Source organism: Urocitellus parryii, chromosome 12 (assembly GCF_045843805.1).
Source record: "Urocitellus parryii isolate mUroPar1 chromosome 12, mUroPar1.hap1, whole genome shotgun sequence".
Lineage (NCBI taxonomy): Eukaryota > Metazoa > Chordata > Mammalia > Rodentia > Sciuridae > Urocitellus > Urocitellus parryii.
Genome location: NC_135542.1, coordinates 49,014,247 through 49,039,788, shown reverse-complemented (window position 1 = coordinate 49,039,788; position 25,542 = coordinate 49,014,247). Strand labels below are relative to the sequence as shown.

The 25,542-nt window shown below is 34.7% G+C and overlaps 1 protein-coding gene across 1 annotated transcript in view; it reads left to right on the top strand.

Moving 5' to 3' along the window:
* Nucleotides 1-25,140, top strand: part of Atad2b (ATPase family AAA domain containing 2B) — a 141,171-nt gene extending 116,031 nt beyond the window's left edge. Inside the window, exons 23-28 of the mRNA XM_026392374.2 lie at nt 8,993-9,115; nt 12,972-13,109; nt 16,637-17,320; nt 20,304-20,431; nt 20,755-20,883; nt 21,751-25,140. Of these exons, the coding sequence (XP_026248159.1) occupies nt 8,993-9,115; nt 12,972-13,109; nt 16,637-17,320; nt 20,304-20,431; nt 20,755-20,883; nt 21,751-21,792 (1,244 nt within the window). The 3' untranslated portion in view covers nt 21,793-25,140. The remainder of the gene's footprint in view (nt 1-8,992; nt 9,116-12,971; nt 13,110-16,636; nt 17,321-20,303; nt 20,432-20,754; nt 20,884-21,750) is intronic.
* Nucleotides 25,141-25,542: the final 402 nt, after the last annotated feature.

Here is a 25,542-nt window from a genome sequence, read left to right as displayed (position 1 = left end):
ACATAGAAGACAAAAGCCAACATTTTGAAAGCTATCCATGTTCCTAAGTGTTTACCCAGATTCTGTCCCTTAAGGATGATGTGAACAGAAATTAAATATGAAGTGAGGAAAAATGTACCTTGTATGTTATATGACCAGTACCAGATATTTGACCCTAATTATCATCTTGTAAATATGGTAAATTAAGTTAACTGCTTACCATTTTTGGTTCTTGCAGTATATCCTTTTCCTACTCCAAGGTCCATTCTTACATGTACCATCATTTGACTAATTTTGCTGAAATTTCATCCCTAATCTTGTTTTCTAAGAATCTTCTGTTTTGTATAAATTGTGCAATAAAGCCCCCAAATTCACAGTTTTAGAGCCCTCTGTGATCTGATTTTAATACATTTCCAGCTTTATTTGCAGCAGATGAATTTTATGAGTTCTAAAGCTTCAGCCAAATTCATTCTTACTTCTTTTAGTGAGAATGAATACCATGTGCTAATTGCTTAGCTGGGTGTTTAGAATACAAAGATGACTATGACAGTTCTTGCCCTTTGAGAGAGAGAGGAAATGCATATTGGTATTATGACAGATAAATAATATATACCAAATAACTACTATGTGGCAAACATTATTCTACAGTTTTTTATTAGTCTGTTAGGGTTGCCATAACAAAATATGCCAGACTGGGTGGTTTAAACAACAAAGTTTTATTTACTCACAATTTTGAAGACTGATAGTTCAAGATGAAGGTTTTGGCAGATTTGGCTTTCCTTAAGATGTCTCTTTCTGGCTTGTAGATGGCTCCTTCTCTCTCTGGTCTTCTCTGTGCTTGTGTCCCCTTAGTGTCCAGATTTTTTCTTCTTACAGGATATTCATCAGATTGGATTAGGACTCATCCTTATTTTTTTTTACCTTAGTAAAATTTTACAAAGCACTATTTCCAAATATAGCCACATACTGAAGTCCTGGGGATTAAAGCTTTGATATGAATTTGGGGGGCAGGGGGAAGCATCATTCAACTCATAACAATATAATCCCTACTATCTAGAAATTCAGTTATTTGTAATACAACCCCTACTATCTAGAAATTCATTAATTTTTAGAGATGAGAAATATACTTTTCTAATTATTAATGATTATACTAATAGATTGTTAATAGAGAGATAGCATAGAGGTAGCAGTAATGAATAATGTCTTGAGGTGGCAGCAGATGATTATAATGCAATGTTATAAGGTCTAAATTAGAAATATATGCACAGGGAGAGTAGAGTTCATAGAAGACACAACTTAGAGATGAGCAAGACTGGGACAGGCATTCATTCCAAGCCGAGGGAAGTAGTGTATTAAGGTAGAAAGAAAGCATGTCCCAGAATAGAGTGCCTCTGTGGAGCAGTAGGAACAATATCACTTCTCTACTCACTGACTTACCAAATAATTCTCTAAGTATAAATTGTGTTTAGGAATAGAGATTTACAGATGATTAAGTGAAGCCCTAGCCTTTAGTATCTGTTTTGGAGTAGAAGTCAAGAATAGTGAAATGGAGGTTGGGAAGATTCAGTTGCAGTGGCTGCAGAAATTGAATTCAGAGGATTTAGTGACCAACCAATTAGATATGGATGATAGAAATCTAGAATTACTTCTGAATTTTTGGTCTAGATGAAGAAATCTAGAAAGGAAATCAATGAAGGAACTACTTTATAAACAGGATGCTAAGTCGGCGTGGGTGACATTTAATATACTTGGATAAAATGAAGATGTTGCATAGTAATGCTAGTTGTATTATCCTGATTCTGGATATCTGCAGATGTTTGGACTAGAAACATGGTTAATTATTAGTATATGAGACTGAGTGAGATGCCGAAGGCAGTTTGTTGGATGGGGAGAGGGAGGAACTGAGGAAAATATAGATTTCAGTTCTCAGTATAAATCTCAATCTTCTTATTTCAATATCTTTGTTAAATGTATTGCTTTTTTTGGAAATGTATACATTTTTTCCTGTTAAAGTCAGTTTTATTGGGCTGGGGATATAGCTCAGTTGATAGAGTGCTTGCCTCACATGCACAAGTCCCTGGGTTTGATCCCCCAGCATCATCCAAAAGAAAAAAATCTAAAGTCAATTTTATTGAGGTATAAGTAATATACAAGAAAATATACCTAGCCAGGAGCAGTGGCACATACCTGTTATCCCAGTGACTTGGAGGCTGAGGCAGGAGGATCACAGGTTCAGAGCTATCCTCAGCAAGTTCATGAGGCCATAAGAAACTCAGTGAGACCCTGTCTATAAATAAAATACAAAAAAGAGCTGGGGATGTAGCTCAGTGGTTAAGGGGCCCTGGGTTCAATCCCCAGTACCAAAACAAACAAAAAAATCCAAGAAAGTACAGTTTTTAAAAGTTCGTTGTTTAAAAACCACACATAAAAAAATTCTGCTTTCTCTAAGGAATATTAAATGCTAAGTTTGTGAAATTTTGTTCTGAGTTCCTTCCAGTTTTAGCTCTGAATCCCATAGCTTGTAACTTTTCTGAGACACTCATTTCTTTTTGCTTAAAGTAGTCATTTATATATTCTTACTCCTTGTTTTAGCTTGTCTGGAGCATGTTCTTAATTAGTGTGGCCAATGAATAAATTTTATCAACTATTTGCTTATTAGATACGAACCCAGAGAGTCTTGGATTACATAGTAAATTTTAAATGGAAGTATAATGATATAATGCAGATTAGAACATGCATTGATATTGATAATATATAAATATGATTTGAATCAGTAAATACAGCAAAATTTTTATTTAAGAAATAATCTACAGTGAAACATTATACCATGAAAATTGGTCTTTCTTAAAAATATTAATATTTTAAGATACTTTTACTGGAAAAAACTAGCTCTCTAATATATTTCTGAGTTTTTGTAGTGAATTGAAAAATGAAAGGTCACCAAAATACAAAAGATATTGGTACATTGAAATAGTTACTACTTTCGGGAAAAAAAGAAAAGAAATAGTCACTACTTTTGTTAGTGATTTTATTAATTTTATAGATACTCACTGATTGATCCTAATTAGCCATTACTTTTGTAGATGCCAATGCAGGTAGTAATATCTTTATGTTAAACATAAGGCAGCTCAGAGAGGTTATATAATTTGTACACAAATTCAAAAATTTGTGACAAAACTGAGTGGCTAGGGATGGATTCAAGGCTAGGGATGGATTGCTTTTTGTTTTGTTTTGTTTTTTTTGTTGTTGTTTCTTTTTTATGATTTCAAATTTCATCGATTTGGACGATCTTAAATTAAGAGATAAAGTCAAAACTGGTAAATATGTAGCTTTCATTTCTGTACAATTTTAAAGCAAAGTGTGTCTGAATGATTCTCTGAACAGCTACATAGAAAACTATATGCATGTGTGCTTTCCAACCTTTATTTTATTCTTTATAAAGATCCAGGATACTCCTCTGTTCCTCAAAAAGTTTAAGAACCCAGAATTTTCCTGGACATCCCTGCTGGTTTTAATATTCTTTAAGCTAATGATTCTATTTTATATACAATCTTAGATACTCTCATAAACTAAAATCGTTTGAAAAGCATTATAATGATAGGCTCGTGGAAAAGCTTTTTTCTGCTGTCAAATGTAAATTTTTCTCTCTGTCAGTGTATCTCTCTAAAAGATGTTCTTTAAAATATATTCCCTATCCTTCTTTGTACCCCTTAGAAATTTTTATGGAGTTATTCATTTTTCTTTCTTAACTGAAGGTGGGGAATGTTTTTGTAGTTTTTTTATGTGTAGTGGCTAAAATTGGAAGCAACTTAAAACTTAAAATATTCTTTGAAAAATTTAATAATTTTGAAAAATTTAGTTACATCCTACTTTGGATTGTTGCACAGCTATTAAAATTTGGTTTTCAAAGAATATTTAAAAGATATTGGGAGACTTCTGCATTTGGCCAAGATGGAATGATAGGGACTAGATTTCCCCTCTCACTTGAAGCAATGGGGGGAGGCGATATCCTAAACAAAATATATTTTAAAAAAAAGATTTTGAAGACATTGAACATTAGGCAGCACAGGGTAGTGATCTCCAAAAGATGAAAAGCAAATAAGATGAGTGCCGTGGTTGCCTGCACAGAATTTCCATAGTGTACTCAAGGAAGCACAATGAAGCATAGTCTGAAGTTTTCCCTGAATTGAAGAAACAGATTTGGAACTGTTGGAAGTTGAAAGTGGCTAGAGTTTGTGGTGGCAGAGTTCCAGAAAGAAGAAAGCTACACAGAGATAGCACTTGGTGTCAGCAGAACATCCTCTCGTGGTCTTCAACAAAGTACTGATCAGCTCACATATAAGAAAGAACTACCAGAGGTCAGAGGAAGACAGGGAATATTCTTTGAAACTCACACTAGGCCAGCAATAGTGCAGCAAAGAGCTAATGAACTACCAAGCAAAGGTGTCATCAAAAGGTACAGAGTAATTTCAGAAGTGAATAAACAGAAAACCATAAACATATGGGACAAGCAGAAAATAAAGCAACCATATCAGTAATCCTGTAAATCATTAGAAGTAATAGTCTGATCTGTGACAAAGCTATAAGCAAACTATAGTCAAGCTGACTGCCTGTTTTTGTGATTGAAGTATGTGTGTGTGTTTTTTTTTCTTAAATAGGAATACAGTGTCATTGTCATGGCATTTTTTTTTTTTTTTTTTTTTTTTTGGTGCTGGGGATTGAACCCAGGGACTTGTGCATGCTAGACAAGCACTCTACCAACTGAGCTATATCCCCAGCCCCATGCTCGTGTCTTTACATCTTATTAATGTCTGCTTTTGTGCACAAACTCAGCTTTGAGTACTTGCCATAGAGACCTGATGTTCTGCAAAGCTTAAATCTCTTTTGTCTTTTGCAGGAAAAGATTGCAGAACTCTGGCCTAAATATCCTAAATACAGGCAGAAAGTGTCAGATTGGATAAAAATGTAAGACTTAACCATAGGTTGCCTATAAGAAACCCACTTTAAATATAAAGTGCAAATAGATGTAAGAAAAAAGCATTTTAAAAGTATATTATGCTAACACCAAGCAAAGGGAAGTTGGAATGGTTATTTAAATATCATATGAAGTAGATACCATACCCAAGACTATTATTTGGAGAAAGAGAGCTCTTTCATAATTTCTTATTTTGTAATCATCGAACAGGCATAACAGTTCTAAAACTTTTTGCCTGTGATAAAATAGCTTCCAAATTCATGAAGCAAAACTGATAGAACTGCAAGGAGAAATAGAGAAAGTTGTTGTTAAATTGAAGATTTTAGTACCCCTATCTGTGTAATAGAAGAGCTAGTTCAGAGAAAAGTAGTGAAAATATAAAAGGCTTGATTGATGTGCAGGCTTCAATGCTCCTCTTTTAAATAATAGGATCAGTGTATAGAAAATTAGTGAAGATCATGAGACTTGAATAACCTTATGAACCAACTTGACCTAAGTGTCACAGAGCACTCTATCCAGTGACAGAAGACATATACTTTCTTTTCTAGTGTACTGACTGGAATATTTATCAAGGTAGATCATGTTTTGGGCCATAAAACGAGTCTCGTTAAATAATAAAAGCATTTAATCATACAAAGTATGTTCTCTGACAACAGTAGAATTTATTAGAAATCAATGACCGAAGGCTATCTGGAAATAAAAATATTTGGAAACTAAATACCAACTTCTAAATAACACTTGGGTAAGACAGCAATCAGAGGATAAGTTTAAAAGTTTTTGAATTGAATAAAATTAAGATATATTCACATTTGTGTGATGCAGCTAATGCAGTACTTTCAGGGGTAGGTTAGCACTAATTAGCTAAATTAGAAAAGAAGAAATATCTCAAGCCAATGACTCCAGTTCCCCCAAAGAAGAGCAGATGAAACCCAAAATGAAATACTAAAGATATGAAGTTAGTGATCTGCAGAAATTAATGAAAAATAAAAATAAAATATACAGAAAATCAACAAGAATCAAAGCTGTTTTTTTTAGGTCAGCAATTAATAACCCTCTAACCGGACTAATTAGATTAATGGGAAAGAAGACAAAAATAACTGATAACAGGAATGAGGAGATGACCATAAATATTAAAAGACCCCTAAGGGAGAAAATCTTTGCCACCTGCCCCTCAGAGCATTAATCTCTAGGATATACAAAGAACTCAAAAAAAAAAAAAAACCCACCATAAACAAACAAACAACAACAACAAAAAAAAAAACCCAACAACCCCAAAATAACACAATAAATGGGATCAGTGTATAGAAAATCGGTGGTCAACAAATATATGAAAACGAATGGTCAACAATATATGAAAACTATTCAACATATCTAGCAATTAGAGAGATGCAGATTAAAACTAAACTGAAATTCCATCTTAGTCCAGTCAGAATGGCAATTATCAGGAATAAAAGTAACAATGTTGGTGAGGATTTGGTGGACTGTAAATTGGTGAAACCTCTCTGGAAAGCACTATGGAGATGCCTCAGAAAACTTGGAATGGAACCACCATTTGATCCAGTTATCCTACTTCTTGGTATATACTCAAGTATGTATATAATCAGAGAGTCCCCCCCCTCAACACACATACACACACATACACACACACATACATACACACAAAATTATAGAAGTTATAAACTGATTTATAGTAACAGAAGGGTCAGTGGTTTTCTGGGAATGGAAGGTTATAGGAAAGGTTGGAGGGAGAGAAAATAGGGGAGCACAAGAAAACTTTTGGTGGTGATGTATTCATTATCTTGGGTATAGTGATGATGTTATGGATGTATGTGACTTATATCAAAACATCAAATTATATACTTTATATTTGTAGTTTATTATGTATCTATTGTATCCCAGGAGATTAAAAAGACTTAGAGAAGATACAATATGGTAATAGTAGATAGATTACAAAATCATTGTGGTTCTTTCATCATAACAAGAATTGTTAAGATCTATATTTATTTGCCTATGTGATATTTCCATTGAGGTTTTCCCCCAGTGTACTAGGGATTGAACCCAGTGGCACTTTACAACTAAGCCACATCCCCCAGCCCTTTATCATTATTAATTTTGAGACAGCGTCTTGCTAAATTGCTGAGGGCCTTCCTAAGTTGTGGTTTGCTTTAAACTTGTGATCCTCCTGCCTTAGCCTCTCCAGTCGCTGGCCATGTCTGGCCATTGAGATATTTTTTAGGCATCTCAAAACTGAAATAGCCACAACTTAAAGTCTTTTAAACTAATGTTTACCCTTTTTATCCCTTTTTCCTTCTTGTTTTGTAGTTTTTTACATCTTTATAAATAGTACTTCCATCCCCCATGTTTCATACAAGAAGCTAGGAGAATTAAATATCATCTTTGATATTTATTGTACTACCTCTTTTGCCTTATCACCAAAATTATCATTGAGAGCACTTTCCAAGTCAATAATAATTTCTTCCTTTATTATTACAACCACCACCACCACCATTGCCCCAGATGAAAAAGGGCCTTGTGATTATGCTTATGGGTTTGTGTCTTGACTCTTCTCAATCCATTCTCCAGGTACAAGCCCAGAGTAAACATTCATGGATGTAAACTTGGGTCCTGTTATTTCTTTGCTCACATCTTTTAAATTATTTTTCATTGCTTGTAGGCTAAAATCTATATTTCCTTTTGCTTATTATATTCTTACCATATAGGCTACATTTCAGTTTCTAAAATCTCCTAGCTTTTTTTCACTCCAGAATTTTCTCCCATGGTATTGCCCGAACCTGCATTGATTTCTCTCTGGTCTTGCCGTGGCTCTTCTGTGAATGCTCCATGTGCCAGCCTAAGGGTCTCTTCTTCAGAGAGGCTCATCTTGATTTGCCCAGTTGAAATTGTCACTCAAACCAATACCCATAAGTTTTCTTCATAGCTCTTTTTTTTTTTTAAGAGGGAGATATTTACATGTATTTATGAGAAATAATTTGTTTTAACAGCACTTTCCTGTCTAGTACGAAAAGCTTGAAGGTTGGGACTGCATCTGTTTCTTTCTTTCTTTCATTTCTGGGTAATCCACCCTTTTCTGGTTCAGTTGACAATATTAATGAATGGATAGTTAGAGAAAATATGTCAAAAGGAAATAACACCTTTAGCAGTAAACATTTTTTTTCATAAGATTTCTACAATGAGCTGATAAAACTTTCTAATTAGGAATGTTGTAAATAAAAGATCTTTTAAAGAATATTTGTCCATATATAATGCCTTTGAAAGAGAAGAAAAAGAAGATGATATTTTTGACTTTGGATTCTCAATACTATTAGCAAATAAGTTTCCTTGAGGTATTTTCTCACCTTTTCACATGTTTAAGTCGCACATCTCTAGAGGGCACTGTTAACATTGTCTTTATTCATGAATGGGGCCTTGTGGAGCAGAGATTCTTCTTTTTAGTGCCATTTTTATAGTTTACCTAGAAGCATTTTTGTAGTTCTCTTCTTAATCTACATATAGTTTATATACTGTCTTGGACACTTGAGCTTAAAGAGTCTTTTTTTTTTTTTTTTTGTGGTGCTGGGGATTGAACTCAGGTCTGAGCTCTATCCCCTTAAAGAGTCTTTCTATATTTGTTAATAGGTCTCCCTTACTCAGGATATATCATATTCTTTGGCACAGTTTTGACCAGTTTTAACTGGTAGAGAAAATTAAGATTTTTCTGAGTTTTTAGTATGTATCTAGAACTGGGTGTCAATGAAGAGCCTCTGAATTCTGTTTATAATTTTATTGAAAATCATTTTTACTTCCAGAAGTTTAAAAAAAAATCTATATGTGTTTGAGATAATGATTTATTTAATAGGTTTAGTACTTTGAGGTTCTAAAAGTTCACTTTTCACAGAATTATTAACTTCATTGTGTAACTTATATTTATTTTTTAAAATTTTTTATTTAAATGTGTACTTTCGCTTCTCTTTTGAAGATGTCCTGTGTTAATGTTATTTCATTTGTGCCTATAATAAATTTTATCACCTTTTTAAACAGATAAAATAATTAGACACAGAGCTTGTACCCTGAAGGACACTGCACATGCCATCATTGCAGCTGAATTAGATCCAGAATTTAATAAACTCTGTGAAGAAATTAAAGAAGCAAGAATAAAAAGAGGTAAGTTGTGAAAATAAACTTGCTTCTGAAGTCTTGCCTATCATTTCACACCAAGAATTATTGAATGATATTTCTTTGGGAATTCTGGTATATGAAAATAATGTGTTTTGAAGTTTAACCTGTACTTAATTTATTTACTTATTTATTTCTTCTTTTGGTAGTTGTCAATGGACAGAATACCTTTATTTTATGTGCTTATTTTTAGATGGGGCTAAGAATCAAACCCAGTGCCTCACACATGCTAGGCAAATGCTCTGCCACTGAACTACAGCCCCAGCCCTAAATATCTTTTCTAAAGAAGTTTATTTCAGTTTTCCTTTAATCACATAATATTTATACATATTTATGAGGTAACATGATGTTTTAATTCATGTATACACTGGGTTAACTCAGGATAATTAACATGTCCTTTACCTTAAACTTTTATCATTTCTTTATGGTGATTACATTCAAACTCCTCTCTTCTACCTATTCGGAGATATATAGTGCATTATTATTAGTTATATTCATTCTGCCATACCATAGAACACCAGAACTTATTCCTTTTCTCAGACAATAACATTGTGCCCATTACTTAATTTATGATACTAATATGTATCATGTAAATACTCAAGAATTTAAAAATTTTACCTTCTATGAAAATTTCAGTGCAAGTGCATAGTACAGAAATAAAGTGTTTCTTAGTGAAATCTCTTACAAATGTACAACTTTGTTGATCATTTATATCTCTTTTTAGAAGATTTAGGTATTAGATGTGCTTCCATATCTGAAGAGGTTTTAGTTTTCATCAGTTCACTGAGACCTTAAAAAAAATGTTTTAGGAATACTTTTTTTTCTTCCCTTTTGAAGCTTATGTGCAATTTTGTTCTTAGAAACACAGGATTAGCCAGGCGCAGTAGTACACACCTATAATCTCAGTGGCTTTGGAGGCTGAGGCAGGAGGAGTCCAAGTTCAAAGCCAGCCTCAGCAGTGAGACCCTGTTTCAAAATACAAAAAAGGGCTGGGGATATGGCTCAGTGGTTAGGCATTCATGGGTTCAATTCCCAGAACCAAAACCCCCCACAAAATTAGCAAATGTGATTTGTTTGATTTATAATTGTGTGCTTGAGGAACTTGAACTTTAATAGGAGAGAGAGAATGTAAAGCAAAGCAAGTACAGGACATTACATGCACTGGTTGAAGCATGTGTACTGCACAGAGAAGAGAGACCTCCTGGTCAGGAACCCAGCATTTTGATTAGAATGCAAAGAGTGACTATAGGAGCATAGCCTCCAGTAGACAGGGGAAGGAAGGCAGTGACAGGAGGAGGTGTTCAAAGTGATAACGCATATAAAGGCATAGAGGCATAAAGTAGCCTGGTGTATTGGAGAAACATTAAACTGTTTGGTATTACTAAAAATATACAGAATACTAGGAAATAGGGCTTAAGAGGTGAACTGGCTCCAGGATAAAAAATTATGAAGAAACTTTTTTTCTATCTCTTTATGGAGCCCTTCTCTGGCCCCCTAATCCAGTATAGGATATGGTTATACTTGGCATCATGGTGGGTTTTTTTTTTTTTTTTTTTGGTACTGGGAATAGAACCCTGGGGTGCATTACCACTGAGCACATCCCTAGCCATTTTTATTTTTTATTTTGAGACAAGGTCTTGCTAAGTTGCTTAGAGCCTCACTAAGTTGCTGAGTCTGGCCTCAAAACTTTCTATCCTTCTGCTTCAGCCTCCCTAGCTGCTAGGATTTCAGGAATGTGCCTCCATACCCAGCTATGTTGTTTGTTTTTTTGCCATCTCTTCCTTATTGAGAATTTAAGTACTGTGAATGTCTTTTTTATTGTCCTAATCCAATCCCTAGGACAGTGTCTGGTATATAATAAATCTTAAGTAATTTGAATGTATCATTGTCATGCTAAGGAGCTTGGACTTATGGAATAAAGTCCTATAAGTCCTGTGTTTTTCAAAATGTGTGGATACACCTGTTACATGAGTCATCCTAGAGCTAGCAAATTAGATTTATTAACCCAAGGGGCTGGGGTTGTGGCTCAGTGGTAGAGCACTCACCTAGCGCTTGTGAGGCCCAGGGTTTGATCCTTAGCACCACATAAAAATAAATAAATAAAGGTGTTGTGTTCAACTATAACTAAAAAATAAATATTTTTTAAAAATTAAAAAAAGAATATTAAGCCAAAAAATCTGCATTTTAACAAATTATTGATGTGGTTTTTGTGTGCCTTTAAGTTTGAAAATCCATTGTCATGGGCAGTAGAAGTTATCGAGGATGTTAAGCAGTGGAATGAATTGGTCAAATTACTTTGGTAGTAAGAAATAGTAGGGTCTCAATGTATCAGGGCAGGAAAATGAAAGATAATTTTCAAAGCTGTTGGAGCCACTTTGGGAAACAGTTTGGCAATTTCTAAAAAGTTAAACATAGACTTACTCTATGACCCAGTGATTCTGCTCCTTGGAATCTACCCAAGAAAAATGAAAATATATGCCCACATAAAAATTTGTACATAACTATTTGTAGGAACATTATTCATAATAACCAAAAGCTGGAAATAACCCAAATGACAGACAACTGGTGAATGAGTGAGCAAATTATAGTATATCCATACTACGCAGTAATAAAAAAGGAACACAGTACAACATGGGTGAACTTGAGAAGCATTATGCTAAGCAAAAGAAAGCAATCACAAAATACCTTGTATGATTCCTTTATGTGAAATGCTTAAAAATGGCAAGTCTGTGATGACAAAAAAATCAAGTGGTATTGTCTAGGACAGTCATTTAAAATTTAATTGCTGTGATGATTGTATAGCTCTATGCATTTGGTAAAAATTATTTAACTGTATGCTTAAGTCAGGCTGTTTTTATGTTATGTAATTGTATCTCAGTAAAATTGCTTCGGGGAAAAAGCTGTTGGCATAGTCCAGGCTTTTAATGTAGTGCAAGTGGAATTAGACAAGACGAACATAAGAGAGATGTCCCTGCAGGGGTAGAGGGCATTGTGAAGGGAAGAAATATTACTGGTTGGATGAGTAGATGCCTATACCACCAAGCTAGATTGAGAATATTTAAGGACAAACATTTTTTTTAATGGGAAAAGATAAACCAGTTATCTTTAATTTGACCTAGCTTTAGGATATCCATTTGGAGTTACCAGGTAGGCAGTGGAATATATGGGCCAGTAGTCAAGAGATCTTTGGACTAAAAATAACAGATGTGAGAATTATTATGTAAGAGCAGTGGAAGCTGAACACATAAGTGAGGCTTCATGGGGAAAGGTGTAGATTAGAGTAAGAAGAAAAGAGTTTATTGGGAGTGCTGAGAGACACCGATATTTTAGAGACCACATGGAAGAACAGATTCTACTAAAGAAAATTGAGATGGAATGGTTACTCTTAGGAAGATAATGCAGGAAAACCAAACATACTGCAGTGTGCTGTGACAGGCGACAGATATCAGATTGAAACAATTTGTGGGACTGGAATTTAGTGGCCCAATAAATACTTATTGTACATTCTAAGATCGCAGAGATTATGACATTTAGACAAAGCATAATCTTATTGTCCCACAATCATAATGTGAAATGTATCCCTATGTGAATTAAAATGAGTAAAATTAGGGTTCTTTTGGGGGTTGAATGTAAGCACAGCCTGGCAGGTGTTTTATTTTTATGATTTTATATCTAGTTTCTTTCCCATCTTAAAACAAAAGACACTATTTCCATCAGAATTACAAACTGTCCAAGTATAATTAATGACTTTAAAATTCAGTTTTGTATTTCAGACTTTTTTTAACCTCGTTGGTTTATGTAGCTGAGAATATTTAAATAGGTATTGCTTATCTTCTGCTTGCAGGCTTATCGGTAACAGCAGAACAAATAAATCCTCATGGCACTGGAGCTCGGAAGACAGAAACTAGAGTTGAAGAGGCATTTCGGCACAAACAAAGAAATCCAATGGATGTCTGGCACAACTCTGCAAATAAATGTGCATGTGAGTATTTGAGACCATGTTGTCCACCAGTGGGAACAGCTGAGAATGGTACATATTTGTCAGGAAGCATAAACGGAAGTGCAGCAGCTTTTCTACAGTTCTTAATCTTCTATCTTTTCAGAGGTAAAGTTGGTGGGATAAGATACTGTATCAGAAATATACTTCCTTAAACTTATTTGTCATTTTATATACTTTTTCAGTACTTGCTGTTATAAATTGAGCCAGAGTTAAATGTTTTTGGTGTTCAACTTTGGTTTTTGGATTGAGATATGGAGGTGATCGACTTTTTATCCACCTTTGTCCTCATCATCCACATCTTGTTGCATGTGGTGCAGGGTGCTCTCTTAATTAGTAAGAAATGAAAACTCATATGAAGGTGACTGATTTGGCAATAGGCTGTTGATTCTTCTGAAAGAATATTTTGTGCTCATTTTGAAAAATCTGCACACCCTTCATTATTTGTTTAGTTTGGTGTGATGTGTTTAGAGAGAAAATTCAGTGTTCTAGATTTTCCTCATTTTAATTATTTATGTTGGTCTATAATACTTTTTGTGTGTGTGTGTGTGGTATACAGGCCATGGGCACTCTACTACTGAACTACATTCCCGGTCCCCACTTTTAGCCTTTTTTTTTCTTTCTTTCTTTCTTTTTCTGTATTCTTATGAGATAGGATCTTGCTGAGTTGCCTAGGCTGGCTTAGAGCTTGCAATCCTTCTGTCTCAGCCTCCCCAGTTGCTGGCAATATAGGCATGCACCATTGTGCTTGTGTGGTCTATAATATTTCTAAGACAAATGTTAATAAACACCACATTTTTCTAGTGTAATCTTTCTGTTTTACTGAAAATAGCGTGCCCTGGAAGATGCCTACTATTCTTCTGGTTAATGGTGATTATATTGCTCTGTTGACTTGAGAATGTGGCTCCGTGGTATATTCCTTGCCTAGTAATGTGTGAGACCTGGGGTTCTATCCCCAGTTTTGCAAAAAGAAAGAAAGAAAAAAAAAACCCATATATCTGTTAACAAAGCTAGTTTTAATATGATCTTTCTTCAGTGGTATTGAAATTTGAATGAATGAGTCATACCCACTTTTTAAAAAACTTGCCCTCTTTGGATTGTATTCATAGGTCAATTTGAGAAAGGGCTTAAAAGTGCATTTAGTTGCCTGAAACTGATTAAAGCTATTTGGCCTAGTTGTATCTCAGATCGTGACCTGGATTGTGTAATACTGCACTTAAATTTATTAAACTTTGAAATCCTTTACATTCTTTGCATTTTTATTTAAATATCTACTAATGAAAATGCATTGAATATTTGCTTTAAGAAGTTTAATTTCCTTAAATATTAAAAATAATATTTTAATCTATAGATAAGAGTTTTGTTTTACCAGTAGATGGCATATGTGACACAATATTTATCTGTTTTACGCTAACTTACTCAAATCATAAATCTAAGTGTCCCCTAAGAGACAGGTCTTGGTTTCAGAAACAAGCTCAGTGATATTATAAAAATTGACTCTGAAGATTATGTTCCTAAGTGAACTTTTCACAAACAGCACCCTTGATAAAGGAAGTGGCATATGAAGGAGTAGATCCACCAGTACACATGCTCCTGCCAGGAATTGTGACGATACAGCAGAGTAAACAAAAATCTATATTCTTGTAGAGCTTATATGATCAGTTCTCTTTCTTTCTTTCCCCCTTCCTTCCTCCCTCCATCCCTCTCTCTCTTTCTTCCTTCTTTTCCTTCCCAGCCTCTTTCCCTTCCTTCCCTCCCTCCCTTCTTTCTTTTACCAAAATTCTAGTAGTCCTTAGAAATAATGCATTAAGGAGCAGTAAATACCTCTTTTCTCTTCCAAAGAATAAGAACGTTTTCTCTGTTATTTGCCATGATGAAAGCATTAGAAGTAAACTCATTTCAATGGGGCTCTGACCTTTGATTTGTGTTCTATGTGTAAATAAACTGAGCTGGCTCTCAATTTGGTAGAGTTGAGCCTCTTTTTGCCCTAGAGTCCCATGGCTTAAGAAAGAGAAAGGGACCCTCTCGTGCTTTTGGTTACTTGGCTTGAGAATAGGAGAGGTTACAGTGTCAGTAGTGGATTGTCAATAGCAAAAACCCAACAGCTCCACCTGTTGAGTTCCTAGTAAGATAACTGTCTTTCTTTAGTTTTTAATGTGAATTAGATTAATTTTTTCTATTTTTAGTGGGTTGGTTCAGATGCCTGTCACCTGAACCTGTGTGTCAGCTTTTAACAGTAAAATAATAAATTTTCTTGTTCATCCCAATTACCCTATAACTATAAATTATAAAAGTAGGAATTAGGGGGAACCATATCACTATAAATTATAAAAGTTGAAATTAGGGGGAAAGATGAAGAGTTCTAATGATACTGTAGTTTTGAAGGGAAAATAGTCTTCGAGCCAAATGATTAAATAATTTGAATTTTAGAGATGATATGAGAAACCTTTAGCAACTGTACTCATATTTATAACTAAATGTATCCATTCCTTATTAATAAGTTGGTGTCTTTACAGACACAGTAGGGGTTAAAGTAAAAGGTTGAAAGCAGTATGTAAACATACTCTGCACTGCTGGAAGACTACAAGTCCTTATTAAACTGTGCGAGTAGTCCAGCTGGGTAGATTGCCTAATCAAACTACCTTTGACATACATAAAGGAAATAAAAATTTTGGGGTCCGTTATCACCTAAAAGCCCCACCTTTATTCACAGACCACATTGTAGTTTATATCATCTTAAGAGTATAGTCTTTACAACTTTTATAGATCTCACTTTTATATAACTGACTGAATGTTTGTTTTTGATATTTTGTTAATGTCACAACAACCTTGATAGCAGAGGACTTGGTTTTCCTTAGGTAACTTTGTAAGAAACTGATGCTGCCAGATGAACCATTTGTCTTAAAAGAAGTTAGTAGTTGATATGGCTTTTGGTTTCTATCCACAATCATGTGTACCTTGGACGATTCCTTTTTCTGGAATGAGAGACAATGGAGATTTCTTTGTGGGGATATCTGTAACTATTTTATCATGCTATATTGGCTTTTGTGTTCATATCCCTTCATGGTTTAGAAACCATCTCTTGATCTTGCTGGCAAAGCATCTACCTTTCTGGTGGAAAGATAGGACTGTGGCTCAAACTTCCTGGGAATCTTGGTAATGTGATCATTCCCCAAATGTATACATTATAGGATTGGCCCCTAGATGTTGAAAGTTAGGAACCACTCTAACGTAGAATCTAAGGTAATAGAAAAGATTAGTGCTGAGTAAACTCAAACTCATACAGGAAGCAAAATTTTTAGTTTCCATTATGCAGAGTTGATCTTGACTTCATACCCATTCTGCTTATAGGTTTTAAGGATTAGTCAGCATGGATGTCAAGAGCCAAGAGTTTTTGTTTGTGTGTTAGACCAGTATGGGTTTACCTTCTTTTTGGTCCTTTTTAATAAACATATGTAAACTAGATATTACATTCCAAGTTATACATATTTTTTTCCTTCCTCATAAAACAGTTCGGGTACGGAGAAAATCAAGGCGACGATCACAGTGGGGTAAAGGAATTATTAAGAAAAGAAAAGTTAATAATTTAAAAAAAGATGAAGAGGATACCAAATTTGCGGACTATGAGAACCATACAGAGGACAGAAAATTGCTAGAGAATGGAGAGTTTGAGGTAAGCACTGATTGCCATGAGGAAAATGGAGAAGAGACTGGGGACTTATCTATGACCAATGATGAATCCTCGTGTGACATCATGGACATGGACCAGGGGCAGAGGCTAAACAACGGAGCAGGCACTAAAGAGAACTTTGCATCCACAGAAGAAGAAAGTTCAAATGAATCTCTGCTCATCCACAGCAGCAGTACTCTTAATCCAGAACAGACATCTAGGAAGGAGCCTTTTCTTAAAGGCAGCTGTCTGAATGGTGAGGCCTCCACTGACAGTTTTGAAGGAATACCTGTTCTGGAATGTCAGAATGGTAAAGTTGATGTCATTCCTCTCTGTGGTAGTGGAGATAAATGCAGTTCAGAACAAAAGATTGTCCTGGAAAACCAGTTAAAAGAAAAACCAGAAATTTCAAATGAAAATCATGGAGATGATCCTGAGAAACTAGAGGCACCAGAATGTAGCAATACTGAGAAATTAGAACCTGGCCCTGATGTGGAGGTTAAAGATGCAGAATTGGATAAAGAAGGTAAAGCTAATATTTTAAAACATCTTCTGAAGGTTTAAACTCCGGAGTTAATTCATTGCAAAATTTATCTGATTTCTAGTAATAGTAGTTGATGAATAATTATACTTTCATCCTCCTTTTGAGAAGAGTATGCACATGCACATTAAGTTTTGCTGAACTTTTCAGAGGTTTTAGAATCCAAAATGCACTGTTTTCATGACTGCTCACTTTTCTGTCTCTTGGGTGATTATTACAGTATCCTAAGCGATATATGACTAAAAGCTGAGTAAATCCACAGGTGTTAGGAAGATGGAATTACAACAGAAGAATTACTAGAAAGGGTGGGGTGGACAGAGAAGATGTGGCTATAGCAGTATAGTATATTAGAAAGAATCATGCAGACCTAGATTAAACCATCACTTTGATTCATCATAATCATGTGACTTGGCACTAGTTGTTGATATTCCTCAAGCCTGGTTATTAGTCTTATAAATTAAACTTCAAAAATGGCCTTGTTACAGGCATTACAGTAAGTCTTTTATAATTATTGCCTCTTGTGGTTACTGGAACATGCCAAGGTTGGCTTATTCTAGGCAGTTGAATCTGAGAGATGTTTAGTATAAGAGACTCCATTGGTTTGTAACACCAACACTGGAGGAAAGACACAGAACTTTCACAGACAGTTTTACTTTGTTCCCAGTGAATTGGAGCATTCTGCTTGCTCCTGATTTCTTGTGACTGTATGGATATCTACCTTGTTCAACACATTTCTTCCTGGACAGGTCCTTTCCTAATATTAGGTTATCTTGAATTTGTATATTTTGTAAATTGGATAGAGTACACAAGGATTTGGGCCATGAGAGAACTATTTTTCCCTACCAGTTTTTTAGTTTGTTTGTACCAGGGATTGAACTCAGGGGCATTCAGCCACCAGCCACACCCCCAGCCCTATTTTGTATTTTTTTAAATTTAGAGAGGGTCTCACTGAGTTGCTTAGTGCCTCACTTTTGCTGAGGATGGCTTTAAATTCACAGTCCTCCTGCCTTAGCCTCCTGAGCTGCTGGGATTACAGGCATCCGGCTCCCTACCAGTTTTTTAAGCCCTATAGTAGAATTAGGAAGTAGGAAAGTGTTATTCAAAGTCTCGCCAGTTTAAAAGAATGGGTAAAAAGAGATTTGCTGTTCTTAAATGTTCCTTGTTGAGAATTTTTATTCTCAATATTTAATAATAGAAATTAATTTTAAGAACAGTACTTATTCTGAACTTTCTTAGAACTTAAAAAGTATGTTAAAGTGAGATTTAAGTAATGAATGGAACAGGGTGGAAAAGAGGATTAAACTTGTGGTATCAGGTAGAATGAGTACAGGGAGAGGAGTCCATTTTGACACTACTTCTCTAGCAATTTTAGTTAAGTTTGCTTAAATTAATGTTATGTTCAATCTGAAAGCTTTAAAGATATTGTTGTACAAAAGTGTGACTTGGGCTGGGGAGATAGCTCAGTGGTAAAGCACCTGCCTAGAATGCATGAGGCCCTGAGTTCAATCCCCATAATCACATAAAAAATAAACAACAACAATAAAAAATGATTTTTTTTAAAAAAAAGAGCCATTCATTTAAAAAAAAAAAGTGTGACCTGAAGTTTTCATTTGGAATTATCAGTACAGTATTACTTAATGCAGTGGTTCTTAATCTGAATTCTCAGACCTCTAGAATTCATGGATATAATAAAGAGAATCAGTATAGCTTTGAAAAAACTCCTGGAATATGTTAATTGGACTATCAAGCCTTTCACTTTTTTTTTTCTTTTTTAAATACCACTTTTAAATACCACTGAGCTACATCCCTAGCCCTATTTTGTATTTTATTTAGAGACAGGGTCTCACTGAGTTGCTTAGCATCTTGCTTTTTCTGAGGCTGGCTTTGAACTCGCGGATCATCCTGTCTCAGCCTCCTGAGCCACTGGGATTACAGGAGTATGCCACCGTGCCTGGCAAACCTTTCACTTTAAAGGCTGCTTGAAATATAAAATTTCTCTGATATATCGCCATACATGTAATGTTGTCAAAAGCAACACTTGGGTTCTTTTACTGTTTATTTATAGAGGGGGCTTTGAGGAGAAGAAGGAAGAGTTTAAAGACTTGTGAGTAAAAAGATCAACGGAGGACAGAGGAGGAAGTTTCCTCTTAATGTCCCTAACACGAGCCAGGTCCTGTGTGAACTTCTGAAACAGCCCAGGTTTTCTTTAAGTTCCTTCCCTGTCAGTCTCCAGAGTAGTCCTACTTTGGGGGACATAGTGTTGTTGCCTCCCTACTCCTCTAAGTGCCCGGAACTATGAAATTAAGCTTACTTACCCCAAATTTCTATTTTTTTTTCAGTCTGATTAGTCACAGCAACATATTTGGAGGAAAGTAATTAGGTTATACTAATTTACTACAAGGTAGGAAAGATTAGCAGTCCTGTTACACTTATAATGGGTTTATATTTTTGTAAAAAATGTCATAACTCAGACCAGTCTCTAATAGAATTTTAGGCAATATAATAGAAAAAAAATTCTTTTAAATATCATGTAATGTTGAGGAAAATATTTTAGGTTAGGAAGCTAACGTGTAGACAAGCTGACCCCATTCAGTGTCTGCTTTTCTAGGTTGCTTTCTTCCTTTATCTAGTTTTGAAAGCTTCTACTTTTAAAATGATAGCAACCATGAAGAGAGTTGAAGGCTGTTTATAAGTCAATACATAGAGGCAAAGATTGCTTTTCTGTTCCGTTTAATAGATATGCTTATTAGACCTGTATCCTAGTATGTCTTGGCTTTCATAGTTGTGTTTTAGTCCTCTTTAGTTTGGATTATGTACTCTTACAGAAAAAAAAAAGTTATCATTTAAAGAATATAATCTTCCTCATCCCAGAAAGGAGGTGTGGTGGGTAAAAGAATTTATAGATGCGTAAGGCTTATTTTCTTAACTTTACTTGCTGCATTGCATTTCCCTTCCCCCTTAATTTTAGGTGCTTCTAAAGTAAAGAAATATCGTAAATTAATTTTAGAGCAGGCAAAAACAACAAGCCTGGAACTGGTTCCGGAAGAGCCGACTGAGCCTGTGCCACCTCTTATAGTTGATCGTGAGAGATTGAAGGTAAGCTTAGCTATTCCCAGTCAGTTCTAAAGGAATGGAAGGATTTTGAATATTTGTAGGCATTGAATAAAATTATTTTTCAAAATCTTCTGATTTAACCAGGGATATAATTGTCTCAGGGCTTCTACTAAAGAAGAGTTATATGCATTTTGACGGGTTGAAAGTATGGGAATGGTCCTGGTAATAACTAAGCCCTAGAATCTTCTAACCTCAGATGTCACTTTTATACTTTATGATGTTTGCTCTTTATCTATTTGAATATAATTGTTTCTGTTTGACCAGGGAAATCAAACTACTTTTTATTCTCTTGTAATTTTTCTTAGAAATTGCTTGATTTGTTGGTAGATAAAAGCAACAATTTGACAGTTGATCAGCTTGAGAGATTATATTCTCTTCTTAGTCAGTGCATCTATCGTCATCGTAAAGATTATGACAAATCACAACTTGTAGAGGTAAGTGCTTAGTTCATCTATGTAATAAATAAATATGTGTTGTTACGTGTCCTGAAGAAAAGAGAAAAATAGTTATTTTTCCTAAGTCTGTTATTTTTCATTAGCTCAAGAAAGTCATAAAGATTTTTAGAAGAATCATTATAGGTTATAGTTTGAATAAAGCCTTTCTGTGCTGTTTTGTCTTTGAAAAGAAGTAACTTGGGGTTCCTTGTGAGAACAGGGTACATTCTATTTCTTGGCATATGCTTTGCTGCACTTCATTTAATTTGCTTTGGGAGTTAATAGAATATAGGACTCAGGCTCTGAAGTGAGTCTGCTTGTCTTCAAATTCTGACCCTGCCACTTATTGGCTTATTCAGATTGCCCCTCTGTGCTTCACTTTATCTATGAAATGAGGCTCATAGTATTATCTATCTTCAACCTTACATGTTATTGTAGAAATGAAGTTAAATAATATATAAAAATTTTTATGTATTTACATATAAATATATCTTATGTGTCTACTGCATTTACGTATTTATGTGTGTGCGTGTGTGTGTCTATTTCTTAGTACAATACCTGGCATAATAAGCTTCTCATTGATTGTTATTATCACCATCTTCATTCTTATATTCATATGACTTGTACCTCTTTCTTATATTACTGCCAAGTTACTCATAGAGTGTTAACTAGCTTCATCATCCTCATTTGCCTAAATATCAAATAGGAGGTACTTGGAATTGCGTAGGGCAGATTGTCTTACAGAGTAGCTGTGGTATTGTAATCAGGAAGATGTTCCAACTTGAACTTCTATCTCAAATTTTTTCTCTAAAAATTTAATGTGAATTTAATGCCTTAATAGATAACAAGCATTTCTTTCTCTTACAGGAGATGGAAAGAACAGTTCATATGTTTGAGACATTCCTATGAACTTTTCAAGATGAGTGGTTGATCCTCTCCAATCTGCTCCTGACAGAGCAGTCTTCTGAGCCATTCACTTTCAAATTGCACCAATTATGTGCAGAGCCTTGGTGTAAAGTGCTCTCTCACTCATTCTCTCTCTCTGTTGAATTTGGTGCTATTGTCTCAGGTACCTGAAACCAACCAGCCTACAAGAACCAAACAGAACTTCAGAAACTTGTTGTATTTTCCACAAATAAAAAAATACAACCCCACAGCTTGGAGATTTTGGTGCTACAGAAACTGCTTTTGCTTCTGCTCCTCCTTTTTGTGCACTGTCTTCTGGAGATTCTCTTAGGGAGCAGACCAGCAGCAGGAGGAAGCTGGGTGGGCAGTTCTAACTGTGTTGGATTATTTAAACAGTGGGCAACCTGTTTTTTGGGTTTCACTTTTTTTCCCCCCTTCTTTTTCCTTTTTTATCTCTTATCATATTTCCCCCTCTCTGGGTAATGGACTGAAGCCTGTTTTAAAGTTGGCTATGATATATTCTGGTGGGAAACTGAAGAAACCAGATGGAATTAGATTAGGCTCTTTAGAACTGCCTTTAATGTGCCTTTTTATTCATTTGAGAAAGATAAGGCTAAATGGATGAGCTCGTTTGTAGCAAATAAATTAAAATATTTTCTTTGGTTACAACCTTGACAATAAGTTTCAATACTCTGTATCATTAAGAGACAACTAATGTTTTGGTATTAATGCCTGTCTTGTTCTCAAAGCTCAATCAAGACACTGAGTAAACCACATAATATACTAAAAATGGTAAGTTTTCCTGTATAGTCTGTTTCTGTGTAAGAAACATGTGATAAAACAATGATAAATAATGCACAGTCCATAACAAAAACTCACACACTTCTCCTTATTGCTGACAGTGATGACCAGAGAATGGATAGTAGCCATTCTTCTGTCAGTGGCAATTTAATAGTTCTTCGAGTTCCCAGAGAAAAATGATTTTCATGTGTAATAAATTGTTATTGTTTTGTTTTAAAGCCAGGACTTGCCAAATGAACAGAAAAGAGGAATTTGTCAGAGGCTCCATAAAATTCATTTTCTGTATAATTACAAGTGAGCTCTGGTATGGTCCTTGAATAACAGTATTAATGTTTGAATCCCTTCTCATAAGCTTACCTTCACAACTCTTCATTTTGGTTGGAATCTATTTTGGATCTTGTTGAGTGATTTCTGTGAATTTTACTTACCTGAATTAATTATGGGTTACTAGTTTTACAAAAACTTTCTATAAATTTGGAGACACAGTCTAGGCAGTTGCAAAGAGGCAAAGGGAGTGCAGTAACATTTTTTATCAGATAATTTTTTTAAAAAGTGTAGAAAATTTTGCCGACAAGTTGGCTTGCTATCTTCATTTATTATAGCTGTTAGCTGCAGGTGTGTCTTTCCAATATATGCAACACATGTAGTTTGAGTTTTAATTAGGGCACATGGTCGTGGACTACTGCAGAGATACTGAGCTACCTCAGCTTTTTGTGTTTTAGTTACCAACAGTGTTTACAGAGTCCTGTAATCACTTTGCCACCGTTTACATGCTGAAGCTAAGGTACTTGTCTCCTTGTCTCTGGCTGTCTGTAGTGTGCAGAAAGCACGCTTTGGCCTAGGCTACTGCAGTAATCCCAAGTGCTTCTTTGCATTTACCTTTATATTTACTGCCTTCTAGTTCTAGTTTCATTTTTTTCCTAAAATGCCACTTCTTTTCTTTATGCGTAGTCTATGAAGTTTTCATAATATTCAGTTAATCATATAATTCAAGATGATACCCATGTAGACACACTGTATTTTTAAGGTGGGCAAGTGCGATTAACGATGAACCATTTTAAAGGGGAGGTTATTTGAAACCTCTAATTTGATTATTGGGAGGATTTTCATGCTTTCTTTAGTATTTATTACCATCATACCAGTTCAAACTATTTTACTGTCTAATACATTAGCATTTTGTATTTTGATGGAAATTGTTACAGAATTTAAAGAATTGATGAAATAAGATGTAGCAGATTTTTTGTAGCAAGTTTCTGGTAAAAGGGTTTTTTGCAAGTCTCAGGTTCTTGCTGCACTATTTTTTTTTTTTTTTTTTTTTTTTTACTATTTATTCCAGTTACTCTAATTCAGAAGCATTCTGTTCAAGTAACAGCAGCACTTGTGAAAGGAAAAAGAAACAACGCACATGTTCTTAGTAGATTACTAAATTTATACAAGTTAATTAAGATTTTAGCCATCAGTGAGTTTGACAAGGGAAATTTATTTATGTCTGGCATTAAAATGCTTCCAAAAGATCAAGATTTTGTTTTTGTTTATCCTTCATGTAGATGGAGAAATCAGAGGCAACCTCAGTATAGGAACTGCCACTTTGAACAGTTTAGGTCTTAAAGAGAAAGCCAATTTCATGCCAGGGGGAGAAAAATGAGCTGAAATTGTACCAACTCTTCGGACTCCTTTTCCCCCTAAGAAAGAAACACACTACAACCAGTTTCACTTATTTTACAAATACCTGGTGGTTCTATAGTTTAGAGCAGCTTGTGAAATTATCCAAGTGGACTCAATTTTGTTTACCTTTCTGTAAGTTCTTAATTTTTGCTGTATAGCATTGGCAAAAATATGTACAAATTGACCTCTGTTCTTATTTCCTATTGTGAGCATTATAAATGATAAGCTCCAGTGTAAAATCTTGCTCTCAGATCAGTAAAATACGTATCACAGCCCAGCCCAGCAGTAGTTCATGCTCAGCTGTAGGGACTCTGGGAGCATTTTGAAGATGATAGAACCACATTAGGGTTGAAACTGATGGCTGTGGAGTTAATTGTGTTTTTGAGCTTGAATCTTACCTGTGATTGAGTTTTTTTTAATGTCCTTTTATGACTTGATTTTTCTCATATGCCAATGTATTTGTAGGTTTACTGGATTTTACTTTTAGGGAGTGGGGTGGTCATTTCTTCCCTTTTCTGATTAAGTTGATTCAGCTATGGTGCTATTCAGTAGGTGTCTTCAGTGTCAGGTCCCGTAGCTGAATGCCATTGTTATTATAATTATTATTTGTAATCATATTGTAAGCTTGAATTTGGGCTTGTACTTGCATCTTTTGTATTTTGTACATTTGGTTACTTAGATTTGGGAGTCCTATTTGGTTTCAGTCATGTATGTCTACTTTGTAGATTAAGTAGACTTCATCAATTATGGTCTATTTTGGGTTTGTAGTTTAATTTAGAATTGTGTTAAATTGATGTTTTTACATTTGACTTCATTTTACCTTAGTTTGAAGTAAATTATTTAATTTTTGAATTCTGGAATTTGAACATTTACTGTAATTTGTAATATAACTGCTGTGAAATACTTGAATAAAGATGATAAGAAAAACACAGTTTTCTTTAGCTTAATTATGATGACCGTTGGCTGCAAATCCTGTGCTACTTTTCTGTTGGTGTCATCTGTTTTACAATTAGAGGATATAAATGTGTATTAATTGCCTCGGAAAATCTTGTTATATGTTTCTTTTTGATTCTAAGTTCACCTGAGGATTTTTTTTTTTTTTTAGCTGAAAGCTTTTTCTGTTGAGAAAATGTGGTTTTAATTTAGTTGAAGATTGTCTAAACTAGACATCAAATTGAATGGAATCAAATGGATGACTTTTGAAATTTGTTTTTCTATCTGAATATTTAGATAAAGACCTGATAATTGCAGTTGAAGCTCAATCAAGATTTTAGAACTTTGGAGATG